The 27,521-nt window shown below is 40.8% G+C and overlaps 1 protein-coding gene across 8 annotated transcripts in view; it reads right to left on the bottom strand.

The window, feature by feature from the left end:
• Positions 1-1,015: 1,015 nt before the first annotated feature.
• The window catches only part of slitrk6 (SLIT and NTRK-like family, member 6), a 63,440-nt gene continuing 36,934 nt past the window's right edge, over positions 1,016-27,521 (bottom strand). For 5 of the 8 annotated variants that reach the window (XM_061802865.1, XM_061802857.1, XM_061802845.1 and 2 more), the window contains one exon: positions 1,016-4,688. In XM_061802865.1, coding sequence (XP_061658849.1) covers positions 2,139-4,688 — 2,550 coding nt within the window. In that variant the 3' untranslated portion in view covers positions 1,016-2,138. Of the gene's footprint in view, positions 4,689-6,513; positions 6,661-15,783; positions 16,259-27,521 lie in introns of those variants that run through there. The other 3 variants (XM_061802873.1, XM_061802891.1, XM_061802882.1) reach the window with 3 other exon arrangements.

A 27,521-nucleotide genomic window follows, 5' to 3' on the forward strand; every position in this document is an offset into this window, starting at 1 on the left:
AAAAAAAACGATCCCGTGCACTTATTGTATTCTTTTTCTAAGTTAGCTCCAGCAATGCTAAAGAACTTGAAAAATAAATATTTTCCACATAAAGTCACTGCATGTAATTACCATGCAATCATTACGTATAGGTGCTGCCTTGACATGTTGCCTGTATCAGCACGAGCTTTCCATCAAGTAAGCTTAAAAGCAATAGTTAGCTCTGATGGACCACCATTTTTTTTTAATTCTGCACTCTTCTTCGGTGTGGGGGCCAACAAATTAACAGGCTACTTTTGCTCAATCTAAAAAAAAAAGTAATAAAAAAATAGATTTATTTTCTCTAAGTATTTCAAGATGAGGGGGAAGTTATCATGTACAATATGTCAATATAATTTAACATTGACAAAAAACATCAACAAACAGCATGTCCTTTTTTTTATACCTTTGTAGAAAGTAAAATGAAATCCTACACTTGCACCAGCAAAGGACTTTTCCAGCAATATTTACATGGGCCAAGTTGGACTACCAATTGGATTCATTCCTATAATTTCTCCCTTATAAATGATTTAGTCCACCCCAAAATGGAAAGCAATGCATTAATAGCCATTTTTTCTATGTCCTTCATGCATATTGTCTAATATCTTAGCATCTGTGGCACTGTATTGGATCCTCCTTGATGCTTGAGCTGTATACGTACGTCGTTTTCATCCACCAGCCCCCCACCCCATGTGAGGTTGCATGCTCTGCTCCCACAAGGAGCTTCTGCAGCATCAATTGTTATGAAAACTGTGCTGGCGAGCTACAACCCCCCACAGCCATTGTTGTGTCATTAAGGACTAGATTTGAGCCTTTACGCAGTACGCAAGGGTAGAACAGCAGGGAGATAAGCAAATTAGTATTTGCACAAATATGAGCCTGGAAAGAAGGAAGCTGATTGGCAGGGAATAAGAAGGGGGGATCAAGAAAGCAAAGAATGAGATTTCCATTCTCAATACTTAAACACACATTAACACGTCCATATTTATGTTTTATTCTTTATTTTTCTATTCATTAGTCACAACTTCTTTTTATGGTCTGTACAGCATGGAAGGCGCACAGAACCAAAATATAGAATGCAACATGACTATTTACAAGTTGTACAGAATAAATAATTAAATCAAGTAAAGTAAAAAAGCTACAGAGTGTGTGCTTATATGGAATCCTGAATAATGTCCAAGTTTAGAATGTCAGTCACTGACTGTCTTTTGCTTGTAAGAGTCAGAAAAGGGAAACTCATTCTTTTGCAACATTCCAGTCCAGTTTGCAACATTGGTTCAAATTAGGCAAATTGTGACTGGATTTTTTTTTGGAGCAGATGAAGAACAAATTAAAATAAAACAAAATCAGAAGGATTCAGTTGATTGTCATGCACTATCTTGTGGCATCTGATTAGTGCAATGTTTTTTTTTTTTTTTTTAACAATAGTACTGTATAACAGATTGTATTTCCAAGTGCTCTATTTGTTTATTTAGACAACGAACCCCTACTCTATGTGACCTATCCACACATTTGTATAAAAATAAATTCTGTGATACGTCTTCAGTGTATAGGACAGGAGCGTTGACAAGGGAAGACATTATAACCATACTTCTTTATTTCTGATGTACACTTATGTTGCTGACCCGAAAAATCCACCACCAAAGATACACTCCCTGGCTCATGGCACAATGAGCATTCTGGTTCGAGCAATCCAGCTGGCTTATGCTGACAGAGGGTGTAATCAGGTCAGACCCGGAGTGAGGATAGACTGATTAAAAAGAAATTCTAGGTCAAATGGTGATTCAAATTCACTGTTTTCTAACATCTGCTTTATCCTGAATGGATGGTCTGGATGAGGGCAGAGTCTTTGCTGATCGATTCATCTGCGAGCCGTGGATACTGCATGGGTTAAGAAAATAGTCTATTTATGTTATATTTGGCCCAAAAAGTACACCTTCCACAGGCTACATCACGTGGCTGTAAATGAAAAATAAAATATCTGCGCAGTTACATTCTGTGCTACAGTTTGACTTAAAGTGACATGCCTGTGACAGATAATTTCACACTGTGGAAAATAGAAGAGGGCAAAGAAGGCAAGGCACTTGCTTCAAAACGTCACACTTGGTCTCCGATGGAGCTCAGTTATATGCCGGTTGGTGCTCTACAATCTCCAAGTAGTCTGGCTCAGTATGTAAATTGGCCTTGAGTTCAAAGTACTCATTCTTAGTTTGCTCAACCATGACCTTACGCGGCCGGGAGTACATAATTGTCTCCATTAACTTTAACTCCTCCTGGTTCCCTGGGACCTGTCTTTCTACAGCAGGCTGAAGATGGGCCATATTTTTTCGAAGGTACTCCGTTATTCCAAGCTGCTGCAGCTCTTTCTCTCGCTCTAGGATATTCCTATACAAGGAGTTGGGGTCTCCAAGCGTAACAAACTCAGCAGGGCATTCCGCTGCCATGTGTTTGAACTTGGAGCTCGGGTTTCCTGTAAGTGGGGAAGTGTTCTCTTTCTCCATGATACTCCGGCAGACAAGATTCTTGGAGCTGGATTGGTCCAGGCCATAATCCAGATCTGTATCGCGATCTTTGTGCTGAGAGCAGTAGGTGGGGTTGCGACATATCTGCACAACGGGACTGTGCGATCGCTCCTCATACAGTGTGGCAGAACCAGGTCTTTGTGTCAGAGTGTGATGTGTAGTTTTCTGTCCATACATGCTATAATGTAAGTGGATCGGGCTACTGCTGCTGTTTTCTCTTGGATGATCTCCTACTACTTTTCTTTTCGTTCTGCGGCGCCTCCTGTGCACCACAAACACAACCAGCCCGGCTGAGCAGAATATAATCATTAGGACTAAAACAAGAAGGCTTAGGATGAGCACAGAGAGCGGGACAGTATCTGTGATAGAGTTGAGCAAGCCGGTGCCACTGCCTTCAGGGCCCAGCGTGGCAGTCACGCTTTCCTCTCCATCTGGAACCAAAGAGTGGGTGCCCAAACCGGGGCACAGCACTTCATGACGAAGGTTTCTAAGATCAGCGTGCATCACTTTCTTTGGGGTGTGACACAAAATGGAGCCCACTACTGTGTCTTTTCTCAGTTTTTCCACCCACTGTTTCAAGCTAAACAAGTCACAGCTGCAGTCCCAAGGGTTGTCCTCTAAATAAATCAGTTCTAATGAGTCGAGTTGATCAAGCACGTTGCTCACTGGCAGGTGCATAAACAGATTTTTCCTCAGATTTAATTTAGTGAGGGGTGCGTTGCGAAATATCTGTGCAGGAAGCGAGCTGAGCAGGTTGTTGTTTAATGACAACAGATTAAGGTTGGGCAGGGGATTAAATGTGCCTGGAGCGATGTCCTTGATAAGGTTATATTCCAGATACAGGTATTCGAGATTGTGGAGACCCACAAACATTGTCGAGTGCAGTTTTTCAATGCGGTTGCCATTCAAATGCAATTTCCTTAAACTGCTTAAACTAAGGAAAGTCTCATTGTCAATATAATCAATTCTATTGTTTGCCAAGTTGAGCAGTTCCAAGCCATCATGTGTAACAAAATCATACCTGTAGAGTTTCTGAATCATATTTCCTGTCATTACCAATTTAGTCGGGCTTTGAGGAGGCACTCCGATATCTGAAACCTTTTCAATTCCTCTGTCTTGACAATGCATCAAAAACCCTGCCACTGGGTAATTGTGACATGAACAATGGTCTACACAAGGACTACCTGGAATGTGAGACGGTGTTGGTAGCTTGGCGTCATCTTTGGCATCAGTCAGTTTGGGAATCTGTGCCCCTCTGGATGATGGTGTGACAACCATATCCAGTGACTTAGAGGGCTCCTCTAAATTGATATCTATGTGGGATGGACAGAGAGTTTCTCGCTTGACTTTAGCTAAGATGGTCCCCTTGAAGTTGTCTGGTGTGCTGCAAACCACTTCCCCAATAGCAGATTGGCCCCTCATATTTTCCATCCAGATTTTTAGATGCAAAATATCACAGTCACACACCCAGTCATTGTCCTCCAAGAGTAGTTCCATAATCCGTCCAATATGTTCTAAAAATCCAACATAAGGCAGTGTCTGGAGTTTATTGCCACGCAGGTCCAGGTGGGTGAGAGGCACAAAACGAAAAATGTTGTTTGGTAAAAACTCAATGGAATTATCATTGAGGATTAGGACCTTGAGGCGGATCAGTTTGTTGAAGGCCCCTGGTTCGATGACCCGAATGAAATTTGTGTCCGCTTGGAGAAACTCCAGATTCCCCAGGCCTTGAAAAGTGTCCTCTTTGAGTGTGATGAGGAAATTTCTATTGATGTGGAGTTTTTTCAGTGAACCAAGAGTACTAAAGACCCCTGGTTCTAACTCTTGTATACTATTACCGCCGACGTGTAGAGAAAGGGCATTCTTGAGCGCAATCATTTCTTCTGTACGAAGCTCAACCAAGTCATTTTTGTAAAGATTCAAATGGAAAGGGACATTTGACAGAACTTTTATTTGGGAGATTGTACTGATGTTTCTCTGCTCGCAGTTAATATAGAAGATACCCTCCTTTACCTCGCAAGAGCACAAGGAGTCACAAGACTCGCTAATGAAGGTTGACGGCTGTAAGGGATGGGAATCTTGGGAATGGACCACCCTTAAAAGCGAGATGATGAAAATGACGCAGGAAAACATGATGGTCTGCGACACCTGTGAAAACAAAAAGTGGATGGGGAGCGTAAAGGGGAACAAAACTGTTAGTTTTCATGTTTTAAAATCTTACAACAAAACTTAATTTCAAGGTTTCATTATACTGTACAGCGTAGATAAAATGTCTACAAAGGTTTACGACAGGAAAATGTCGCAGCTAATGGTAACACAAATAACAGACTGTTACAGATGGTAAATACCAGTTTCAAAGGCTGAAAGACAACACAGTGATGCCATCTCTCTTATGACTCACAGTTGGATAATGGTGCGCTTGAAAACATGCCTCTTCTTTGACTCAGTGTTTGGCCCTGCCTATGCTATGCATCTATATGACTCATATAGAGCTACTCTGTCCAAATGTCATCTCATCTCTAACTCAAGAACACATAAGAACTTTTCAACCAGTTATCTCTCAACCGTACAGAATACATATCAACACAAATGATGGCATTAGCATTAGTCATACTTCAACATAATGTATCCATTAATTTAATTAAAATGACAACAGACCACAGATCAAAAGCTGAATACTTTTCATTAACTGTGTGACATGTTGAATCATGTGTACTGTAAATAATGATGGGAATGCCTTCTTTCCAGACTCAACATCTGGAATGCCTCATGGAACAACACTAAGAAACTGTATTATTCGTCAATCAAAGCCTACAATCCTTTCATAAATAATATTGGGTTTTACATGAGGAGGATGTTTGGTGACGATCGCAGATCAGCAAGGCTGAACACGATGATAACGAATCACTGATCCGATCACAAGATGGAGCAATGTGTTGATGTAAATGACCTGTTCATTTACTGTATACACTTGTGTACTTATTTGCTCAAAATAATTCAATAAATTCAAAGTATCTTTGTTCATCTATTTATGCCAGTGAGACATAGTGACAAGCAGAACAAATTAACAGTCTTCTGTTAGATGGCAGCAAGTACATTCAGCAATTCTATGTGACATTTTTGTTTGTTGTTGTGCAATGAGATCTTTCAATTCTAAAGTATGTGCCTTGGGTCCAAAAAGGTTACGTGTCGTCTTAGCTCTCCTATTGCAGATTCCTAACCATATATTTACAGTACTATGTCAGAAGACAAAGAATAAAATACTATATAAATACTATTATGTAAAAATAAACTGGCTTTTAGATTCAGATATACTGTGCACCATGGTGACGCAGATTAAATGCCTGTTTTGGAGCCTGTCAATAATGGTGAATAGTGACATTAAAACCGATCGGAAAAAATTGTCAGTTATCGGCCGATTCCGATCAGGCCGATAAAATAGGAGTAAAATATAATTGATATTGTTCTTTCCTACTTCCTTACTAATTACAGTTCTGAGGACTGGGTTTCAAATCATTGCCCAACCTGTGTGGAGTTTGCATGTTTTCCCTGTCCCTGAGTGAGTTTTGTCAGGGTACTCAGGTTTCCTCCCACATCCCAAAAACATGCAATAATTGGAGATTCTAAATTGCCTATAGGCATGATTGTTACTGTTGAATGATTGTTTGTTTCTATGTGCTCTGTGATTGGCTGGCAAAAAGTTCAGGGTGTACCCCACCTCTTGCTCGAAGATAGCTGGGATAGGCTCCAACACTCCCGCGACCCTTGTGAGGATAAGTGGCTCAGATAATGGATGGATGATATCATTTCATTCAGCGAATGTTGCTTTGCTTAATGCTACTACTTAATGTGAAACGCAATAGGTCAGCTAACTTTTGCATTAATTTTACCCTAATCACAAACTTTTAAACAACTATCTGTACTACAATAACACACACATACACACACAAACAGAGCAGACAACAAGACTCACAGTCATAAATTATTTTTGCTCTGTAGGAACTACTATTAGTTGGAGACCTTCTCTGTCCTTTTTGCTTGCTCTTTTTTACATGCCACGTCACTTCCAGTGGACCTCAGTGTGTCTTTGCATGTTGGAGCACATCTCTCAGTTCAGACTCTGTTAAAAAAAAAAAAAAAAAAAAAAAAAAACATCTAAACCCATCAGTTAAAAATGTACGATATACAATAGTTGTGGCCGCAAAGGATACACTGCAAATCTCCACCCTTTCCAGCATTTAAGATGTTCTAAGAATAGTTCTGCTTTCTCTCTCATTGTTTAACACAATGTCTTACAATGTGAACATCCTTGCCACAATTGACGTAATTCCAAGGTCACTTTCCAGACACAACACAGACACTGAAGCTTTGCAAAAGTGTGAAGCACAGTTATTACAGAGGACATTTTCAGATTAATATGAATGAAACACCAAAGCCAGGAATCATACATGACTCCTCTTAACAAAAACAGACAACTAAATAAATAACATTGTTAGTTAAATATTTTTCAAGACAGATCTAAACATATTCATGAGATTACATCTTTCGTACTTCAGACAGTCTAAAAATCAGTTTCCACTTAAAGGACAATCGATGAACACAGTACTGAAAAACTGACCCCGTATATTATTGACAAATCTCAACACAAGAGTTTGTACTAAGCTTCCTCGTCTCCTTACTTTTGTAATGGGAGTACATCTTACTTATTTCTTAGTAACACAAATTTGAATCCTTAATTAGGTAACTGCAATATTAATTATAGACCCTGGTCTACTTTGTAGCTTTGAGGTGCCTTTTTTTGTGGCACATGGAATGGCTAAGGCCAAGATAAAGTAACAAAGGATGTAAGAATGCAAAAATTAAATTAAAACAGGAGAAGAGCAGAACTAATCTGACCCATCTCTGACACGTTGTGTATCAACACACCAGCAAACATTTTGGGAATGGAGATTTGCCACTGATTTGTTTACGCTCGCAGCAGTGTCACATGCTAACGAAACAAATGGATATTTTACAAGTTTTCCACTTTCCAGTCCAAGAATCTTATATTTGCATCACTGTTGAAAACCCTGTTACTGTGTTTGCTTTAATGTCAAGTTTAGGAATATAATTTTATATTTAATCCAAAAACCTAAATTGAAAAAAGTTCAAAGATGGATTCCAATTCTCAGATTCACCTTTGCAAGTTTTGCCATTACTAAAACGCCATTTGCTTTGATCTGAAACTGGTTAGGGATGTTGTGTTTTGAGTGCATGTTTTTAAAACCAAAATTATGTTAATCTAAATCCTGAAAAGAGTGACCTGTAAAAAGAATAGGATGTGAATGAGGTTAAAGGTTGATATTGGGTATTTAGTCTAGGCATTATTAAAACCCCTGTCCTCAAAACTGTGCTAACCAAGCGTCCACCATGCTGCCAACAATATACACAGTATATCAAATTTGATTCCAACATATAGGCTGCGTGTTTCAAAATCAGTTTCATAAAGGAGCGAAGACGGAAAATAGTTGGTTCAAACAAAAAACACAACAGTCAAACATCAAAGCAGTAAGGCAATTTCTTTTTAATATTGGATCAGTATTTTTGTCTGTGGTCCTTATACCCAAGATCTTCACTTTCACACAAAATTTAAAAAAACAATTACAATCCAGGCAGCACGGTGGAGCAGCTGTAACACGATGGCCTCACAGTTCTGAGGACCGTGGTTCAAATCCCAGCCCTGCCTGTGTGGAGTTTTCTCCGGGCACTCCGGTTTCTTCCCACATCCCAAAAACATGCATTAATTAGAGACTCTGAATTGCCCCTAGGTGTGATTGTGAGTGCAACTCTTGTCTGTCTCCATGTGGCCTGACAACCACTTCAGGTTGTACCCTGCCTCCTGCCCGATGACAGCTGGGATTGGCTGCAGCACACCCGCGACCCTCTTGAGGATAAGCATCTCATAAAATGGATGGACGGATTATAATCCAGTGTTATTTGATGGTGAATAATATCGCAGCAGGAATCAAATATACAGGGACATTACACTCAAACTGTCACACATTTTGGTCTGCATTTCAAACAGTTTGTCAAAATTCTTTGTCCTCCCAAGATGATCAAAGTTGTATGTGACACCATGTCACAGCCGCGTGAGAGAAAACATCTTTCAGTCCTAGTGTTCCAACTCCTCATTCAATATTCAAATATGCATCACTTTGCTGTTCAGACGATTCAATTTTTGGCTCTGCCAAAGCCCAGAGAGAGCTCCCCTCATGCGTCTTTGCAAAGACACTTTATTCTTAACCGTCCTCACCATCACAGTGTATTTTACTTATCAGCAATAATATTTTGACCCCTATTTGCTTGTTCAAGCATTCTGAGAACACAATGTGTCGTTAAAACCTTGTCGGAAGACCACAGTTTACCAACTTTTGTGCAAAGCTCACATTAACTAACCTCTGCAACACACAACTGCTCATTGTTACATTACAAAGGGAGCATCGCAAATCATGTGATCTCTACTGACGGCATAAAACCCTTGTTTTCTATTTTTTTTTGTATGCCTTGTGCACAGAATGCCCCATGTGTTGCTGTTATTTTTATCCTCAGATTGTCACACTTTGCAGGGAAATCAACTCGTTACAGAAATGTGAATTCAGACAGTGCAGAGTTGTGAGCATTCAGAATACTCCAATTACAATTGTCATCATGCAGTTTGCACACAGCAAATATTACGGTCATCATATAAAATACAGCACACTGTGAAAACCATTTCAATTTCCCAAGTGTAAATCGCCTGTGAGCCAGAATCTTTGGATTCCATATGAAATCATCAATTATTTTGAGAACAAAGTACAGCCACGATTTTGGAAGTTGTTTGATTTTCAGTTCATCTCCAAAATCTGCACAGTCATTTCTTCACATTTTATTCATGAGCTTCGCCTTCATTAACAAGCTACTGTACCTGCATTCAGGTGATTTATTGATCTTGACAGCAGCTACATTGAGGGAGTATACTTTATTTGCAAAAATTCTCAAATAGAACGGAATCCTATATATAGCAATGCAGAATTTTAAGAACTTCAATGAAGGAATGATGCCATCCTAGGAAATTTTCTCACTTAATTACCATTTGCATATACAGTTGTCTTCTGATAGATTAGCTTCTTACTGCAAACACGCATGAAAACATTAATAATACTTCAAAATAGTGTGAAGTTCCGCCCCTCGATGCAATATTCTGCAGGAGGGTCCTCCATCCCTTCAGGCTTCATGTGTTCTTCTCTACTTGAATTGCTCAATTGAACACCGCAACCACAGTCAGTGAGAAAGGCCACACGGTACTAGCAATGATCATCTTATGATTCCCTCCATAAATACAAAAGATGTTGCTGCTGCATGAGATTCAAACTCTCTGTTGAGCAGAGCAACACCTGCATACAGGAATGGATACGTAAACTATGCAGATGTATGTATTTGAGGATTAGAACAGAATTTGACAATGAAAAAGATGTAAGTTACTATACAATCTTCTATAAAATCTTCCAGTCTTTTGTTTTAGGTTGAAGCATCTTCTGAAGTTCTTCCACACCAAACTACTCCAACATGGCTTGATTGACTTGCTACAACCACTGGGTGGCAGTCATGATGGAATAGAAAATGACCTCTCATAATGAAATGTAGTGGTAAAAATACTAAAAACATTCAAATTAAATTGATAATTTGGGGGTTTAGCCCCGGAGATTGACGGGTTAGCACATCTGCCTCACAGTTCTGAGAACCGGGATTCAAATCCCGGCCTCCCACTGTAAAGAGTTTGCATGTTCTCACCGTGCTGTGTGGGTTTTCTCCGGGTACTCCGATTTCCTCTCACATCCCAAAACATATCTGATTGATTGAATAAAGACCAAATTGTACATAGGAGTTATATATGCGCTGTGACTAGTTGGCGATAAGTTCAGGGTGTACCCTTTTCACCCAAAAATAGCTGGGATGGGCTCCAGGACCCCTTTGACTCGAGTGAGGAGAAATATTACAGAAAATGCATGGATTTAACCCCATTTTTGATCAATAATTGATTACGTGTAGAACATTTGTTAATACTTTTGCTGTCCAATGACCACCATGTGTACCAGATGGAGCCATATAAACTATTTTACAGCAAACTATTTTAACTAAACACACCACAAATAATCATTTAATGTCAAGTTTAGGAATATAATTTTATATTTAATCCAAAAACCTAAATTGAAAAAAGTTCAAAGATGGATTCCAATTCTCAGGTTCACCTTTGCAAGTTTTGCCATTACTAAAACGCCATTTGCTTTGATCTGAAACTGGTTAGGGATGTTGTGTTTGATGTATTTGGTCTAGTGCTACCAGAGATTTGGCACACAGTAGAAAATAAATATGACTTTGGCGCCCTCAATGTCAGCCCTCCATATTGGAAATACAATTTTTTCAGTCCGCCGTTAGTCATGAGCCCTTAGATTCTACAAACCCCCATCCTACTTGCGTTTTGTGACATGATAGTCACTTTTTGTTGTATCAAGTAGAGTAGATGATTTATTTCCTTGCAAACTCCATTCTCACCAAAAATAGATTATTAATTTCATAATTCATTGATTCATGGATGTTTCACAAACCAACTTAGAAGTTTAATCACAAATAAAAACAAATACTGTAGTTTTTGGGGGAAAAACACACATTCAGTCTGTAAATGTGAATAACTAAAAATATACAATTACAATAATGCAGTGAATGAAATTATAATCACACCCAAAAGTGCTTACATTTGGTCGTGGTGATGGTGTCAGTGGAAATAGTTTGAGCCATTGTGGTGAATAAAGCAGCAGCAGCATTAATGTAGATTAGTAAGAGGGCCGTTTATGCTTAGCCCCCTAAAGCAATGGTGGAATTAACTATATGATGAGACTCATATACAGCAGACTGTTCCAGACCAATTTAACAAGAATATCGTTTAAAAATGTCTGCAACCCATGTTAAGGCATGTCACGAGAACAAAGCCATGTCAAATCCATCCATCCATCCATTTTCTTTGCCGCTTATCCTCACAAGAGTCGCGGGGCATGCCGGAGCCTATCCCACCTGTCAACGGGCAGGAGGCTGGATACACCCTGAACTGGTTGCCAGCCAGTCGCAGTCACAATCACACCTAAGGGAATTTAGAGTCTCAAATTAATGTTGCAGATTTTTTAGGATGTGGGAGGAAACCAGAGTGCCCGGAGGAAACCCATGCAGACAATGGGAGAACATACAAACTCCACACAAGTGGGTCCAGGATCAAACCCGGGACCTCAGAACTGTGAGGCCAACGCTTTCCACCTGATCCACCGTGCCATCCAAGGTCAAATAAATGAAAAGAAAACTCCCAATGCTCTTCTTTCATGCTTTTGAATGGCCTAACAATTAAGAACTTCACAATAATGCAAGAGCACATGTATTAGCTTTCAACAGCATCTCAAGTGTGTGGATATCCAAAGGAGGGACTCCGAGGAGGGAGTGTGAACAAATTATTAATAATTGTTATTTTGGTTAAAAAATGCATACTCTTCTGCAGAAAGCTCATCATTCCTCTGTATACTCCCCACGGAATTGCATATACTGTATTTACAGTGCGCAGCAAGAGGCCCTTCAACCTCACTGCACACCACACATATAGTTGTGTTGCTTTGAAATAACCTCTTTCTTAAGTGTAGGGAAAAATAAGTTTAATATTAATGTAAAGGTTGTTTCGTGAATGCAGACATCCCATTCAGTGCCCAAGGCACTGAGCAGCTTCTTGATTTGTCTTTTTCATTCTATCTTTGCTATATCTCTCTCTCTCAATGTTTGCCAGGTACACAGACACGCATTGCTACAAAACATGACCTGCCCCAGGAGTTGTCATTCTGGGGTATCCTGATCAGATCTTAGTAAAAATAAATAAATAAATAAAATTGACTGGATCTAAAGACTCCGATTTTACCACTTATATGAACATTCCATTCCATGCTCCCCTTCTATCAAGCAGCTAATTCAGCATGCAGAGTCCACGTGACAGATTGCTAAAGCGCTAACATATAAAGGAGTTAGAGTAAATGTTGCTTGCTTAAAGTCCACTATTAAACTAAAAAGATTTGACAAAAGAATTCTATCTACTGAATGTTCAAATGCATCAGACACTGTTTTTGTCGATTTTGTTCATCAAATTCACTGGCTCAAAAACTATCAGACAATGAATGAAAAACACCATTGACAAGCTAATGAAAATTAGCACTTAACTTCCTGCACTTACAGCTCTCAAAATAATAAATATAGGTACACAAATGGTATACAACCACATACAAACAGTGAACACAGTATAGTACATATTCAAACTCTGTGAAAATCGAGATCGTATATTAACAATTTTTGTCCATTTCATGTCCATTTTTCTCATTCCTACTGCTTCTCAGTTTGAGCAATCTGAATTCATAAACCCTTTTCCAATACCACAAAATAAGGAAAGTATATTGATTATAGCTGACATCAGATCTGACTGATTTCGGCATTGGTCAAAACTCAAAGCTGGAATAGTGATATTGGGTAACAGGTGAAAAAGTTGGATCCGGACATCCCCAGTATCATCCCTCAACCAAGTCGATTGGAGGTCAAACGCCGATTGTCACGTGCGGCCAAGACATCAACTGCTTTTTTTCGCAGGCGCCAAAGAGAAGGGAGTCAAAGACTTGTTGCATGTAGCTAGGCGCTCTTTCATTTCAGTCACACACACACACACACACACACACACACAACACACACACACACACACACACACACACATAGTCCTCCTCTGCTCTATTGCCTGCCTGTGCAGAAATGTGAGTGCATTTTTATGCCTTTTTTATGCACACATGCACACTCTCATCGTTGCATGCCACAGCACCGTGCAGTGATCCCGAGAGCCAATTACTGAGGGAGTGAGGGTCCCTTTTTCATCCATAGTAATGGAAGTGATGTGGCTCACCCTACATGGGTCAACATCACTACTATGCCCTCGAACATGCAAGAGCAAGAGAGATTCACTCCAACGCAATCCTGACTTAATGGTACTTCTGACAAGCGAGGTACATAGTTTTCCCTTTGCCTTGCAGCACTTTTTCGTGAAGCCAATTCATCTTTCTTACTATGGCAACCACTGCGACGCTATTTGATATTCCAATGTAAACTTTAAGGGATGTATGTCTTATGTGGTTAATTGTTCATGATGTTCATGCTATGAAACCTTAAAAAATAGAACAACGCTAAAATAACCGCAATGATCCGGCACGTTGAAGTGCTGCGGAGTTTCCTCCATCATTAGGTTTATTCAAGAACCTAATGAGAAATTCTACAACTACAATGGCAGAAGTCTCCAAAGGATCACCAGCACCAAATTCTAGATTTATAGAGAGCCACTCATGGCGTATGTCTGAAAATTGAAAAATCAAGTAATGAGAAATTGATGCTTCGTCTCTGGAATGCCTGCCGATCCATTGGGTGTGAAATCAAACAACCAAGTTATATTTTGTTTGTTTTTTTAGCTGCCCATTTCAGAAAACATTTTTTTTTATCAGCGTTGCATCACGAGTTGGAAAATCTACATAATACTACCCCCACGGCAGGTTTCTCCACTCATGACTTGGCAGCCAAGACCTCCCATTTGCTTTACTTCTTTCCAGAATATTTGAAAACACATCGTGTCAAAGCCAAACGCTAATCACGGTAGCATTTGACACGTTAGCATTAATTTACAGCAATATCAGTCTTGGCTTCAAACAACCAACATGCTGAATTTTACAAATGGTAGTTACTGTAGTTAGAGGATTTTTTTTATTATTATTAATGCTTCTACTACCAATAGGAACTTTTGATTTTTTTTCTTCAAACTTGGGGCTTCAGCAAGCAGCTTGTCAAATAACTACTGTACATTCAAATTAGTAAACCTTGTAATTTGGAAAGGGGGCCGGGTGAAGAGGGACTCTTTTGTACAAGACAAAACAACAACACTGTAAGAAGCGGTTGAACTGTCAATTCTTGATGTTTGATGAAAGCTTGATAAAATGGTAGAAGGACACCTGTGAGACATTAAAATTTATGAGTGCAAGGGTTTTCTTTAAAATCCATGCATCAAGAGTCATACAATTTCAGAAATACCTATGATTTTTTTTTTTTTTTTTTTTCGAGCCACATATCTGCTTCAGAGTTGCAAAGTTGAAGCGTGTCTTCTGACAAAAGGCAGGCCACACAGTGGACACATCGCCAGATTTGTGATTCATATAATTCTGGACACTCACACAACAGCAAACTATCCAGCCATCCATTTTCTATACTGCTTCTCCTTATTTGGTCCGCGGATGAGCTGGATTCTGTCCCAGATGGATTTCCCAGCCAGTCGCAGGCCACGTAGACAAACACCTATTCACACTCAATTTCACACCTCTACAATTTAGCTCTTCAATAACCTGAACATGCAGGTTAATGGAAAGTGGGAGGAAGCTCCAGTACTCAGCAAAAATCCATGCAAGCACAGAGAGAATACTGTATGCAAACGCCACAAAGAGGGGCTGAGATACGAACCCATAATTTTTGAAGTGAGAGGCAGCTGTCAGGTGTCCTAACCAGGAACTATCCTGGGCCAATTAACTGATTCTGAAAATCATAATCAAGTCATGTTCAGGACAGCGTAGCACCCATAAACTGCATCTACACTACAAAGAAGAGAGTAGCATTATGAAATCGGTGTCAAATGGGTTCAATAAAGTCTGGTATTTTGGAGGTGGAATTAATTTTGACATGGCCTAAAGACTCATCTGCTTTCAGATTGATCTACATAGGTGAGAGTACCTGAGAAGCCTCAGGTTAAAGCAAATACTAACACGCCTATAATACAAAGTGAACAGAGAAAAAGCGAGAAATGAATTTGTGTATGTTACTGTGAGACTAAAGGCAGTGAAAGGGCACAATATTTAATTTCAATTATTGTACATCCAGGTGGGTTCAAGGTTAGCTGTCAAGTTCATGCTTTTTTTTTTCAACAAATAGAAATGGAAAAACCGTGTCTATTTTTATTATAAAATGGTCTCAATTCGATGTTGTAGCAGGTGTAACGTTTGATGCGAGTCCATCCCGTAGTAGCTGCTATGGATACACAGTAAATTAGATTTACAAACGTTCATTTCGCTGACCATAAATACTGAATGTAATGTGTGGTGGGTGGGGTGTCATGACAATAAACGCTTACCAACACAAAAAAAGTGGTTTTGGAAGAAGCTATTCCAACTGACACCGCGCTGAGTCCATCAGTGGGCAGAAGCGAATCTGCCCGCGGCTGCAGGTGAACTTCTTCGGGTCTCCCGGTGGTCTTGGCAGGTCAGGTCTCCGCTTGTCCGGTTACTGACAGGTTATCAAACACGCGTGAAACAATGTTCTCTTACGATGAACGACACTTTTCCTCCGTCACCTTTCCCCAAATAAATGTGTCGAAAGTTCCCCCGCGTCAATGTAATACAAAAATGAGTACAGTGTCGGGAAACAAAACTGGTGTTAATTTGCTTTTTCTTTTTTTCCCCCTCTTCACAAGCGCACACCATAATAACCAAAAGGTGTGCCCCGTAACGTTGAGCTCTCCCGGCGCAGTTCGTTGTAAAGCGTTAACAACTCTGCGACGCCTTCTTGGCGCTGCTTCTTCATTTGCATGCAGTTGAGGAAGGCAACAAACCACACGCGTCCAAGTGAAAGGAAACGAAACTTCCGGTAAAGCTTAAAAAAATAAGAGCAATTTACAGCATAACTGGTGTGCAGAAACAGTAAGGGTAACGGCTCTCGTCGACCACGTGTGATTATTAATGAACACGTTTGGATAGTAGATATGAATAGAAGGAAGTTATGTACAATTCATACAAAAACATCCAAACTTCGGGTGATTAAAACGATCAACTTCCGGTATTTACCAATTTAAAAGTGAGGTCTAATCATAACATGGGGGTGTCAGACCCAACTCCCTCCTCTTGGAGTATCTTACATTACAGAGGGGGGAATGAATTCAAGTGCTTTAAATAGCTCAGCTGCTAAGGGTTGCTGTTACATAATAGACAGGTAGCAAGAATAAACATATTCTATGATCCAGTGGAGGGTGGCAAAAGCAATGAGAGGGAGATAAACTAAAAGTGTAGAATGCAAAAAAGGTTAGTCAAGAGTGTGCTCGTTTGTTCAGCTCAGAAGTCATCCTGTCAGTCTGAGACAACCTTTGACCCCTCCATTGTTGCATGCAGCCCCTTTTTCCAGATCATGACCGTTACAAAGCCTGAAGGGCAACTGATTCATCCCCCCATCTAAATTCTCTGCAGCCTTTACAGGCTGATCGCTTTCAGATGGGCGCTGATATGGCTTTACACAGCTTGGAGCCACACTTGGTTTGTCACCAGATTTAGGGTGAATTACGTTCCCATCTGGAGCATCAGCAAGTTTTTTTTGTTTTTTTTTGCAGAGCTTCACTTGTGACCCAATCTGAGCAGAGAATCAGCATGTTAATATTTCCAAATTAAAATTGAAAAGTGGTTTTGCTTCTTCAGTCCTTGTTCCAATTGTTGCCACTGAATAAAGAATTGGTCTTTAAAATGACTTTGGAGAGCTGCTCTTTAAATAACTTGCAGACACGACCCTTTTAGAATAAATATACTGTATTCGATCCTCTTAGTGGCGCCTGGTTCAAGAGAGTTTTACAGCGTCATCATTTCGTATGGTAATGAAAGCAGTAAAGCTGTGTGTTGGTCTAGAATTTCATGAGGTCAGCTGGCTTGAGTGATGTTTTGAACATACTTGATGATGATTGATTTTATTGATGCAAGTTAATTCTTCTATGGTGTGGCTTTTTCACAGAGATGTTATCTTATAATAGGTAACAAAAAGCATATGTCTTTTTATTGTAGAATTTACCAGTTGATATATGATATGATTCTCACCTATGGTCATGAGCTGTAGGTCAAGAGCAAGATTTCAGATACAAGTGGCCAAAATGAGTTTCCTCTAGAGGGTGTCGGGGCTTTCCCTTAGAGATAGGGTGAGAAGCTTGGTCATCCGGGAGGGGCTCAGTGTCGAGCAGCTGCCTCTCCAGATTCTGAGGAGCCAAATGCGATGACTGGAGTGTCTGATTCGTATGCCTCCCAGATGCCTCCCCGGTGAGGTGTTCCGGGCACGTACCACCAGAAAGAGACTGCGGGGACGACCCAGGACATGCTGGAGAGACTGTCTCTCAGCTGCCCTGGGAATGGCTCGAGATCCCCCAGGAAGAGGTGGATAAAGTGGCTGGGGAGACCAAATTCTTGGTGTTCCTGCTAAAGTTACTTCCCCTGCAACCTGACCTTGAATAAACAGTAGAAAACGGATGGATGAATGAATAAGCTGCTCCCTGATCCCAGAAAGTGGATGAATGTATGTTATTTGCAGTTTAGAGAAGAAGAAAGAAAGAATAAATTTAGGCTAATAAGGCCAACTCATTAACTAAGGCTGAAGCTGACCACATGCTGTGGCACAAGGTGAGTGTAGTTTTAGGACCCAAGTGCACCAAACCAAACCAACTAAGAATTGAAAGTGACTCATCAGCATTTGAGATCACAGTTCAGATGGTGACACTTTGAATATTGGGAATTTATCTTTTTTGCAAAGTCATATAATGCTACGTAATCCACCGATAGGAAGCCAGAGATTCTTACACTTCCTTGTTGTCTTAATCCCCAATTTACAAGAGCAGCCAGAGAAATTTTTACTTTGTTGTCTTTGTTGCACAATCTCAAACAGCCATGGGGGCAAACAAACGCACTAAGGCAGAACTCGTGGTTGGAGTAGAAGGCTGGGAAAATATTCACAAGAACAGGCAAACATGATATGGCAAAACTGGTGGTCCAAGGTGGAAGACAGGAGATTCATGGGATGGTGTAGTGTCTCACGTAGATTCGTGTTGAACAACCTGACAATGAGTAAGTCATCAACAAACACTTGAATAGGTGGGGTGGGTGTGGCTGACTGGCAGAAGTGGGTGTGAGTTTCCGTGGCTGAGAGACTGTGGCATACACGTAAGCTTTACTTTACTTACTTTTTTTCATTACATTTTGGAATTGCTGTGTGCGTCATGTGGATTGTGTTTGATAGTCTCCAACCAAGATGTGGGCAGCTCTTAGGTCATCAATCAATTTTTTTTTTTCATTTTCACAGGCCTGGCATGAGCTGCGTTTTGTTAATTTTTTGTTTTAACATGTAATTAGTACAGATTCTTTTCAATGCAGCCCTATGGGGGCACAAACCAATGCAATCTGTAGGCCGGTCCCAAGCCCGGATAAATGCAGAGGGTTGCGTCAGGAAGGGCATCCGGCGTAAAAACTGTGCCAAACAAATATGAGCGTTCATGTATAATGTGGTTAGCGGCTATGCCCCACAGGTAGGATGTGACCTAGAGTTGAAAGAAAAATTCTGGAAGGAACTAGATGAAGTAGTTCTGAGCATCCCAGACAGTGAGAGAGTTGTGATTGGTGCAGATTGTAATGGACATATTGGTAAAGGAAACAGGGGCGATGAAGAAATGAGGGGTAAGTACGGCATCCAGGAAAGGAACTTTGAAGGGCAGATGGTGGTGGACTTTGCAAAAAGGATGGAGATGGCTGTAGTGAACACTTATTTCCAGAAGAGGGAGGAACATATGGTGACCTACAAGAGTGGAGGTAATGCAGCCCTATGGGGGCACAAACCAGTGCAATCTGTAGGCCGGTCCCAAGCCCGGATAAATGCAGAGGGTTGCGTCAGGAAGGGCATCCGGCGTAAAAACTGTGCCAAAAAAATATGAGCGTTCATCTAAAGAATCCCATACCGGATCAGTCGTGGCCCGGGTTAACAACGCCCGCCCCCAGCACTGCGAACCTGCAGGGCGTCGGTGGAAATTCAGCTACTGTGGGTCGAAGACAAAGAAGAGGAGGAAACCGGATCCAGCGTCAGAAGAAAAAGAGGGAATGCACAGAGCCTACAACTGAGTGTAGGGACTTTGAATGTTGGGACTATGACAGGAAAAGCTCAGGAGTTGGTTGACATGTTGATTAGGAGAACGGTTGATATTCTGTGCATCCAAGAGAGCAGGTGGAAAGGTAGTAAGGCTAGAAGTTTGGGAGCAGGGTTTAAATTATTCTACCACGGAGTAGATGGGAAGAGAAATGGAGTAGGGGTTATTTTAAAGGAAGAGCTGGCTAAGAATGTCTTGGAGGTGAAAAGAGTATCAGATCGAGTGATGAGACTAAAATTTGAAATTGAGGGTGTTATGTATAATGTGGTTAGCGGCTATGCGCCACAGGTAGGATGTGACCTAGAGTTGAAAGAGAAATTCTGGAAGGAACTAGATGAAGTAGTTCTGAGCATCCCAGACAGCGAGAGAGTTGTGATTGGTGCAGATTGTAATGGACATATTGGTAAAGGAAACAGGGGCGATGAAGAAGTGATGGGTAAGTACGGCATCCAGGAAAGGAACTTTGAAGGGCAGATGGTGGTGGACTTTGCAAAAAGGATGGAGATGGCTGTAGTGAACACTTATTTCCAGAAGAGGGAGGAACATATAGTGACCTACAAGAGCGGAAATAGAACCACGCAGGTAGATTATATTTTGTGCAGACGATGTAATCTGAAGGAGGTTACTGACTGTAAAGTAGTGGTAGGGGAGAGTGTAGCTCGACAGCATAGGATGGTAGTATGTAGGATGATTTTGGTGGTGGGTAGGAAGATTAAGAAGACAAAGTTAGAGCAGAGAACCATGTGGTGGAAACTGAGAAAGGAAGAATGTTGTGCGGCCTTCCGGAAAGAGGTGAGACAGGCTCTCGATGGACAACCGAAGCTCCCGGAAGACTGTACGACGACAGCCAAGGTGATCAGAGAGACAGGCAGGAGAGTACTTGGTGTGTCATCTGGTAGGAAAGGGGAGAAGGAGACTTGGTGGTGGAACCCCAAAATACAGGGAGTCATACAAGGAAAGAGATTAGCGAAGAAGAAGTGGGATACTGAGAGGACTGAGGAGAGGCGAAAGGAGTACATCGAGATGCGACGTAGGGCAAAGGTAGAGGTGGCAAAGGCTAAACAAGAGGCATATGAAGACATGTACACCAGGTTGGACACGAAAGAAGGAGAAAAGGATCTCTACAGGTTGGCCAGACAGAGGGATAGAGATGGGAAGGATGTGCAGAAGGTTAGGGTGATTAAGGATAGAGATGGAAATGTGTTGACTGGTGCCGGTAGTGTGCTAAATAGATGGAAAGAATACTTTGAGAAGTTGATGAATGAAGAAAATGAGAGAGAAGGAAGAGTTGAAGAGGCAAGAGTGAAGGACCAGGAAGTGGAAATGATTACTAAGGGGGAAGTCAGAAAGGCACTACAAAGGATGAAAAATGGAAAGGCAGTTGGTCCTGATGACATACCGGTAGAGGTATGGAAGCAATTTGGAGAGATGGCTGTGGAGTTTTTGACCAACTTATTCAACAGAATACTAGCGGGCGAAAAGATGCCTGAAGAATGGAGGAAAAGTGTTCTAGTTCCCATTTTTAAGAACAAAGGGGATGTTCAGAGCTGTGGGAACTATAGAGGAATAAAGTTGGTGAGCCACACAATGAAGTTATGGGAAAGAGTAGTGGAGGCTAGACTCAGGACAAAAGTATCTGCGAGCAACAGTATGGTTTCATGCCTACAAAGAGTACCACAGATGCATTATTTGCCTTGAGGATGCTCGTGGAAAAGTACAGAGAAGGTCAGAAGGAGCTACATTGTGTCTTTGTGGATCTAGAGAAAGCCTATGACAGAGTACCAAGAGAGGAACTGTGGTACTGGATGCGTAAGTCTGGTGTGGCAGAGAAGTATGTTAAAATAGTACAGGACATGTATGATGGCAGCAGAACAATGGTGAGGTGTGCCTTAGGTGTGACAGAGTAATTTAAGGTGGAGGTGGGACTGCATCAGGGATCAGCTCTGAGCCCCTTCCTGTTTGCAGTGGTAATGGATAGGCTGACAGATGAGGTTAGACTGGAACCCCCTTGGACCATGATGTTTGCAGATGATATTGTGATATGCAGTGAAAGCAGGGAGCATGCAGAGGAATAATTAGAAAGATGGAGACATGCACTGGAAAGGAGAGGAATGAAGATTAGCCGAAGTAAAACAGAATATATGTGCGTGAATGAGAAAAGTGGAGGGGGAAGAGTGAGGCTACAGGGAGAAGAGATAGTGAGGGTGGATGACTTCAAATACTTGGGTTCAACAATACACAGCAATGGAGAGTGTGGTCAGGAAGTGAAGAAACGGGTCCAAGCAGGTTGGAACAGCTGGCGAAAGGTGTCTGGTGTGTTATGTGACAGAAGAGTCTCTGCTAGGATGAAGGGCAAAGTTTACAAAACAGTGGTGAGGCCGGCCATGATGTACGGATTAGAGACGGTGGCACTGAAGAAACAACAGGAAGCAGAACTGGAGGTAGCAGAAATGAAGATGTTGAGGTTCTCGCTCGGAGTGAGCAGGTTAGATAGGATTACAAATGAGCTCATTAGAGGGACAGCCAAAGCTGGATGTTTTGGAGACAAGATTCGAGAGACCAGACTTCGATGGTTTGGACATGTTCAGAGGCGAGAGAGTGAGTATATTGGTAGAAGGATGCTGAGGATGGAGCTCCCAGGCAAACGAGCGAGAGGAAGACCAAAGAGAAGGTTTATGGATGTGGTGAGGGAAGACATGAGGGCAGTTGGGGTTAGAGAGGAAGATGCAGGAGATAGGCTAAGATGGCAAAAGATGACACGCTGTGGCAACCCCTAATGGGACAAGCCGAAAGGAAAAGAAGAAGAAGAAGAAGTACAGATTCTTTTCAGTTTTCTATGTTGAGAATATGTTCCACCGGTTCTCGTCATTCCTGCTCCCGTTATGTATCAGCCTATCATTTCTGTCATTCCTTTGTGTCTCGTGCAGGTGTGTCTGTGTTTTGTCAGTTTACATATAATTCTCTCTTTCCATGTTCTCTTCCTGGGAGCCTTGCCAGATGCCTGTGTTGTGTCATGTTGTCTGTTATATTTGCAGGTGTCTATTCCTTGTGTTTTGTTGTTACTTTGAATGTAGATTTTATTCAATGTTACAGTGACTTGTGAAAGTATTCGGTCCCCTTGAACTTGTCAACCTTCCGCCACATTTCAGGCTTCAAACATAAAGATATAAAATTTATTTTTTTTGTCAAGTATTGACAACAAGTGGGACACAATCGTGAAGTGGAATGAAATTTATTGGATATTTTATACTTTGTTGACAAATAAAAAACTGAAAAGTAGGGTGTCCAATATTATTTGGCCCCTTTACTTTCAGCGCAGCAAACTCACTCCAGAAGTTAATTGAGGATCTGTGAATGATCCAATGTTGACTGATGATCATAAATAGAATCCACCTGTGTATAATCAAGTATTCGTAAAAATGCACCTGCTCTGTGATACTCTCAGGGTTCTGTTTAAAGTGCAGAGAGCGTCATGAAGACCAAGGAACACACCAGGCAGGTCCGAGATACTGTTGTGGAGAAGTTTAATGCCAGATTTGGATGCAAAAAGATTTCCCAAGCTTTAAACATCTGAAGGAGCACTGTGCAAGCAATTGAAATGGAAGGAGTACCAGACCACTGCAAATCTACCAAGACCTGGCCCTCCCTCTAAACTCACCTCGAACAAGAAGAAGACTGATCTGAGATGCAGCCAAAAGGCCCATGATCACTCTGGATGAACTGCAGAGATCTACAGCTGAGATGGGAGAGTCTGTCCATAGTTGTTTGGCGTAAAGGTAACACAGCTCATCGCCCTGAACACACCACCCCCACTGTCAAACATGGTGGTGACAGCCTCATGGTTTGGGCCTGCTTTTCTTCAGCAGGGACAGGGAAGATGGTTAAAATTGATGGGAAGATGAATGGAGCCAAATACAGGACCATTCTGGAAGAAAACCTGTTGGAGTCGGCAAAAGACTCGAGACTGGGACAGAGATTTATCTTCCAACAGGACAATGATCTAAAACATAAAATCAAATCTAAAATGGAATGGTTCACAAATAAACATATCCAGGTGTTACAATAGCCAAGTCAAAGTCCAGACCTGAATCCAATTGAGAATCTGTGGGGAGAGCTGAAGACTGCTGTTCACAAACACTCTTCATCCAACCACACTGTGCTCGAGCTGTTTTGCAAGGAAGAATGGGAAAGAATTTCAGTCTCTCGGTGTGCAAAACTAATAGAGACATATCCCAAGCTACTTGCAGCTGTAATTGCAGCAAAAGGTGGTGGTACAAAGTATTAATGCAAGGGGGCTGAATAATATTGCGCGCCCCACTTTTCAGGTTTTTATTTGTTAAAAAAGTTTAAATTAAAACATTCATTCCACCTCACTATTGTGTCACACTTGTTGTCAATACTTGAAAAAAATATATATATCTTTATGTTTGAAGCCTGAAATGTGCCGAAAGGTTGAAAAGTTCAAGGTGGCCAAATACAGTGATGCCTCGGTTCTCGACCACAATCCGTTCCAGAAAATTGTTCGAGAAGTGATTTGTTCAAAAACCGAATTGATGTTTCCCATTACAGTGAATGGAAAAAGAAATAATGCGTTCCAAGCCTAAAAAATTTGGCTTTTAAAAGCATTTTTTTAGCTTTTACTGATAATAAACTTCATAGTGGAAATATGTGTTTAGTTTAAATACTGGAGATAATAAAATAATTTAAGAAATATATCATATATTTTTTGCTTAAAATGTATGCTTTAGAAGTAAAGTACGCAAGGCTGGTAGTCCGTTGCCATGTCTGTAGCAACTCTGCCCCCAGCCTTGTAAACTTTTTTTATTAATAAAAGTGCACAATAACTTTAAAAAAGCAACTTGCCTTCGTTGGTGCCATGATTCGGGGTTAATACGATAGTCCTCGATAAGAAGAAAAACAACAGTCACTACAGGGACACGTCTGTGTACAGAGGCTGCGTTATACAGAATAATAAAAGAGCGCTGGTTGCGCCACGCGCGTTATGTCATTTACAGCTTTTTTTTCGTGGGCATTCAAATTGACAATAACAAAACACGTCGTGGGTGGGTCAACTGCTAGCGTCTTCCGGATTAGGTTATATCTGGGTTTTTTCAGCAGCGTGGGAATTCACAACAAAGCGCGTTGTGGGTCAGCTGGTCTGGCCGCGCGCAATATGTTATTTTCCGGTTCGGGGGCGAATGAGTAGCGATTTTCGTCCGAAAACAGAAGCAAAAAAAATTTTGAAATTTTCATTCGAAAACCGATTTGTTTGAAAAGAGGGGCATTTGAGAACCAAGGCTTTACTGTACTTTCACAAGGCATTGTATTTATCCTGCATTACATTTTGTTTTTGCAAATACATTGTTTTGTGATTCCCCTGAACTCCTGCTTTCTTTGCCTGTGTCCCTACGCCTGGGTCCACCTCATGCCCGCTCACTACCACAATTAACAGCCCCAAACATGACAGAGCTATTTACACAGGACTGATATGTTAAGCAGAAATTTTTATTTGAGCCCATTTAAACAATACAAAAGTACAAATATGTCATAACTAAAATTGTAGACTTCAAGGTGATTCTAGATATCTGCGTGTAATGCTTCAGCATGGTGCAAGTGTGCCCTTTCCACACCAGTTCTGTCCAATCGTAATATTATTGAGTGGACAGAAAACAGAATATGTCGTGTCAATGATAAAGAATAATGCAACAGTTTATAACCGTACCCAACGATAAACAGTTGGTTCAAAGGTTTATATTTTCATACTCACAAAATCATCGATTCAGCTAATTTTTTAAACTCTTCTCTTTCAAGATGAATTTAGAAGCGGCTGTCCCAAAAGAGCCCAAATTCCCATCACTGATTCTCTCAGTTTAGTGTGAGTGATCAGGTCCTCAGAGTCTATGAGGAAGTCTTCAGCGATGTTGGTCGCAACCAAATGGGTCAACAGGATCTTGAAGTTGTCGAGTTTCTCTGATATTTTTAATAAACACCAGATTGCATCCAAACTAGTTAATTATTCATTCAATACATGTAACTACCACACACTACATCCTGTATTAAATACTCAAAACAAATATACTAGTTTTAACCCTGAACCAAAAATAATAAAAGGATTTAATCTTGGCTCTGTGAATTTTTGTATGCTGTCCCCATGCCTGCATGGACCTTCTCCGACTGCCTCCCACATCAGAAAAACAAGTGTTAGGTTCATTGAAAACTCTAAACTGAATAAGTCTGAATGTGAGCATGAATGATTGATTGTCAATAAGTGCTCTACGATTGACCTACATCTAGTCCAGTGTGTACTGTACTGTGTTCCATCTCAAAGTCAACAGGAATGATCCCCAAATCAATTGTAATGAAGACAACCAATGTAGAAAATGGATGGATGGAAATTCTGTTGACGGAATATAAGTATTGAGCTTTTTTGTTCACTTTGTGCTTTTTCTACTTGTGTTTCTTTCCTACAATAAGGTTGGCAGGCTTTCTTCTTGTTCAAATTTGTATGTGTAAAATGTTTTTGGTTATGAACGAGTGCTTCATGTTATTTATTGGGTGCGCCTTATGTTCTGTGCACTTAATAAGCACACATTTGACAATTTTGCGATCATATTTAGTCTAACACAAATGAAGTACAATGTCTTATTTTATTTTCCTTTTAAGGTTATCCTTTGATTTTAGCAAAAGTCACGCTCCACATGCAATCTTGGCTTTGTTTGAACCCCAAGGCGTTGTCTTCCTCTTCATTTTCTGCTTCTCATACAGCGCTGCATCCGCCATGCTCTTACTTTCCCTACCTCTAACGTCACTATAAGTCATCTTCATGGGAGCAGCTTAGTACCTAAGGACCCAAAGGAGTAATACACAGCTGCATGATGGGATGTATAAGACAAGGCAGCTATTGGTCGTCGACAAAATGCATTGCTTCCTTTTTTGCATCACTATCTTTTTTTTCTTATCAGTTTCAGACTCCACGAGTGAACTGGGGAAGTCATTTCAGGTTAACAGATGAGGGGCTGTCTTACGCATTGGACGATAAAATACATTAGGACATGACGACAACATCAGTTTCTTTCCAGCAAGTTACGATGAATTCTGCTGAAGAAGTTCTATATATTTCCATTACATGAGACATTGGATAGACATGAGATAGAAGGTGATGTGTCCGCCTCACACCCCTGAGGTTCTAGGTTCAAATCTTGTCTTCAATCTTTCAGGGTGGCAAGAATTTCAAAAACGTGAATGGTAACTGATGGCTCAGGTTTTCCACCCGTGTAACTATGAGTGTGAACATTTTTCTTAGTGCTACATACCGGGTTTAAATGTTGTCTTTTTTTTAATTCTGATTGAAATTATTTCAATTGAAGATCTTTGGTCAACTGTTTACATGTGATGTTATCTATTCCAATCTGGCAATGACATGTGCCACAATATTCAGTCAGAACTACCCTTTTATGGATGTGTTACATACAGATGTATGAAAAAAATCATGTGATTTATCAAAATGGAGGTCAGTCGTACGTTTACCACAGCAAGTGTAATTGCTTTTACACTTTTATCAAAGCAACCACATGATAAAAACAAGTCACAAGTACTGTTACATACATGTTGTCTGTTGCAGACCCAGGAGGTACTCCAGCAAGCAAAATGCTCATTATTGTAAATCCGATTTCTTTCTTGACTTCCCCTGAATTCAAAACCTGGTATCATCCACGTGCAGAACAGCTGATCCAATTCAGTAAAGTTTAACTTCGCTCATCTTGAGTCAAGCTCGTGCAAGGGCGCATCTAAAAAAACATCATCAATGGAGCCAAGACTTGGCTGTGGTGGCACAAAAACACTGGGATGTGGTAATGAGGCAAATAGACCAAGAAGAAGCTTGCATACTCACACAAGGAAGTGGCGCCTCGTGACAGCACACCCAAGGCTTCAAT

This window comes from Syngnathoides biaculeatus, chromosome 2, assembly GCF_019802595.1.
Source record: "Syngnathoides biaculeatus isolate LvHL_M chromosome 2, ASM1980259v1, whole genome shotgun sequence".
NCBI lineage: Eukaryota > Metazoa > Chordata > Actinopteri > Syngnathiformes > Syngnathidae > Syngnathoides > Syngnathoides biaculeatus.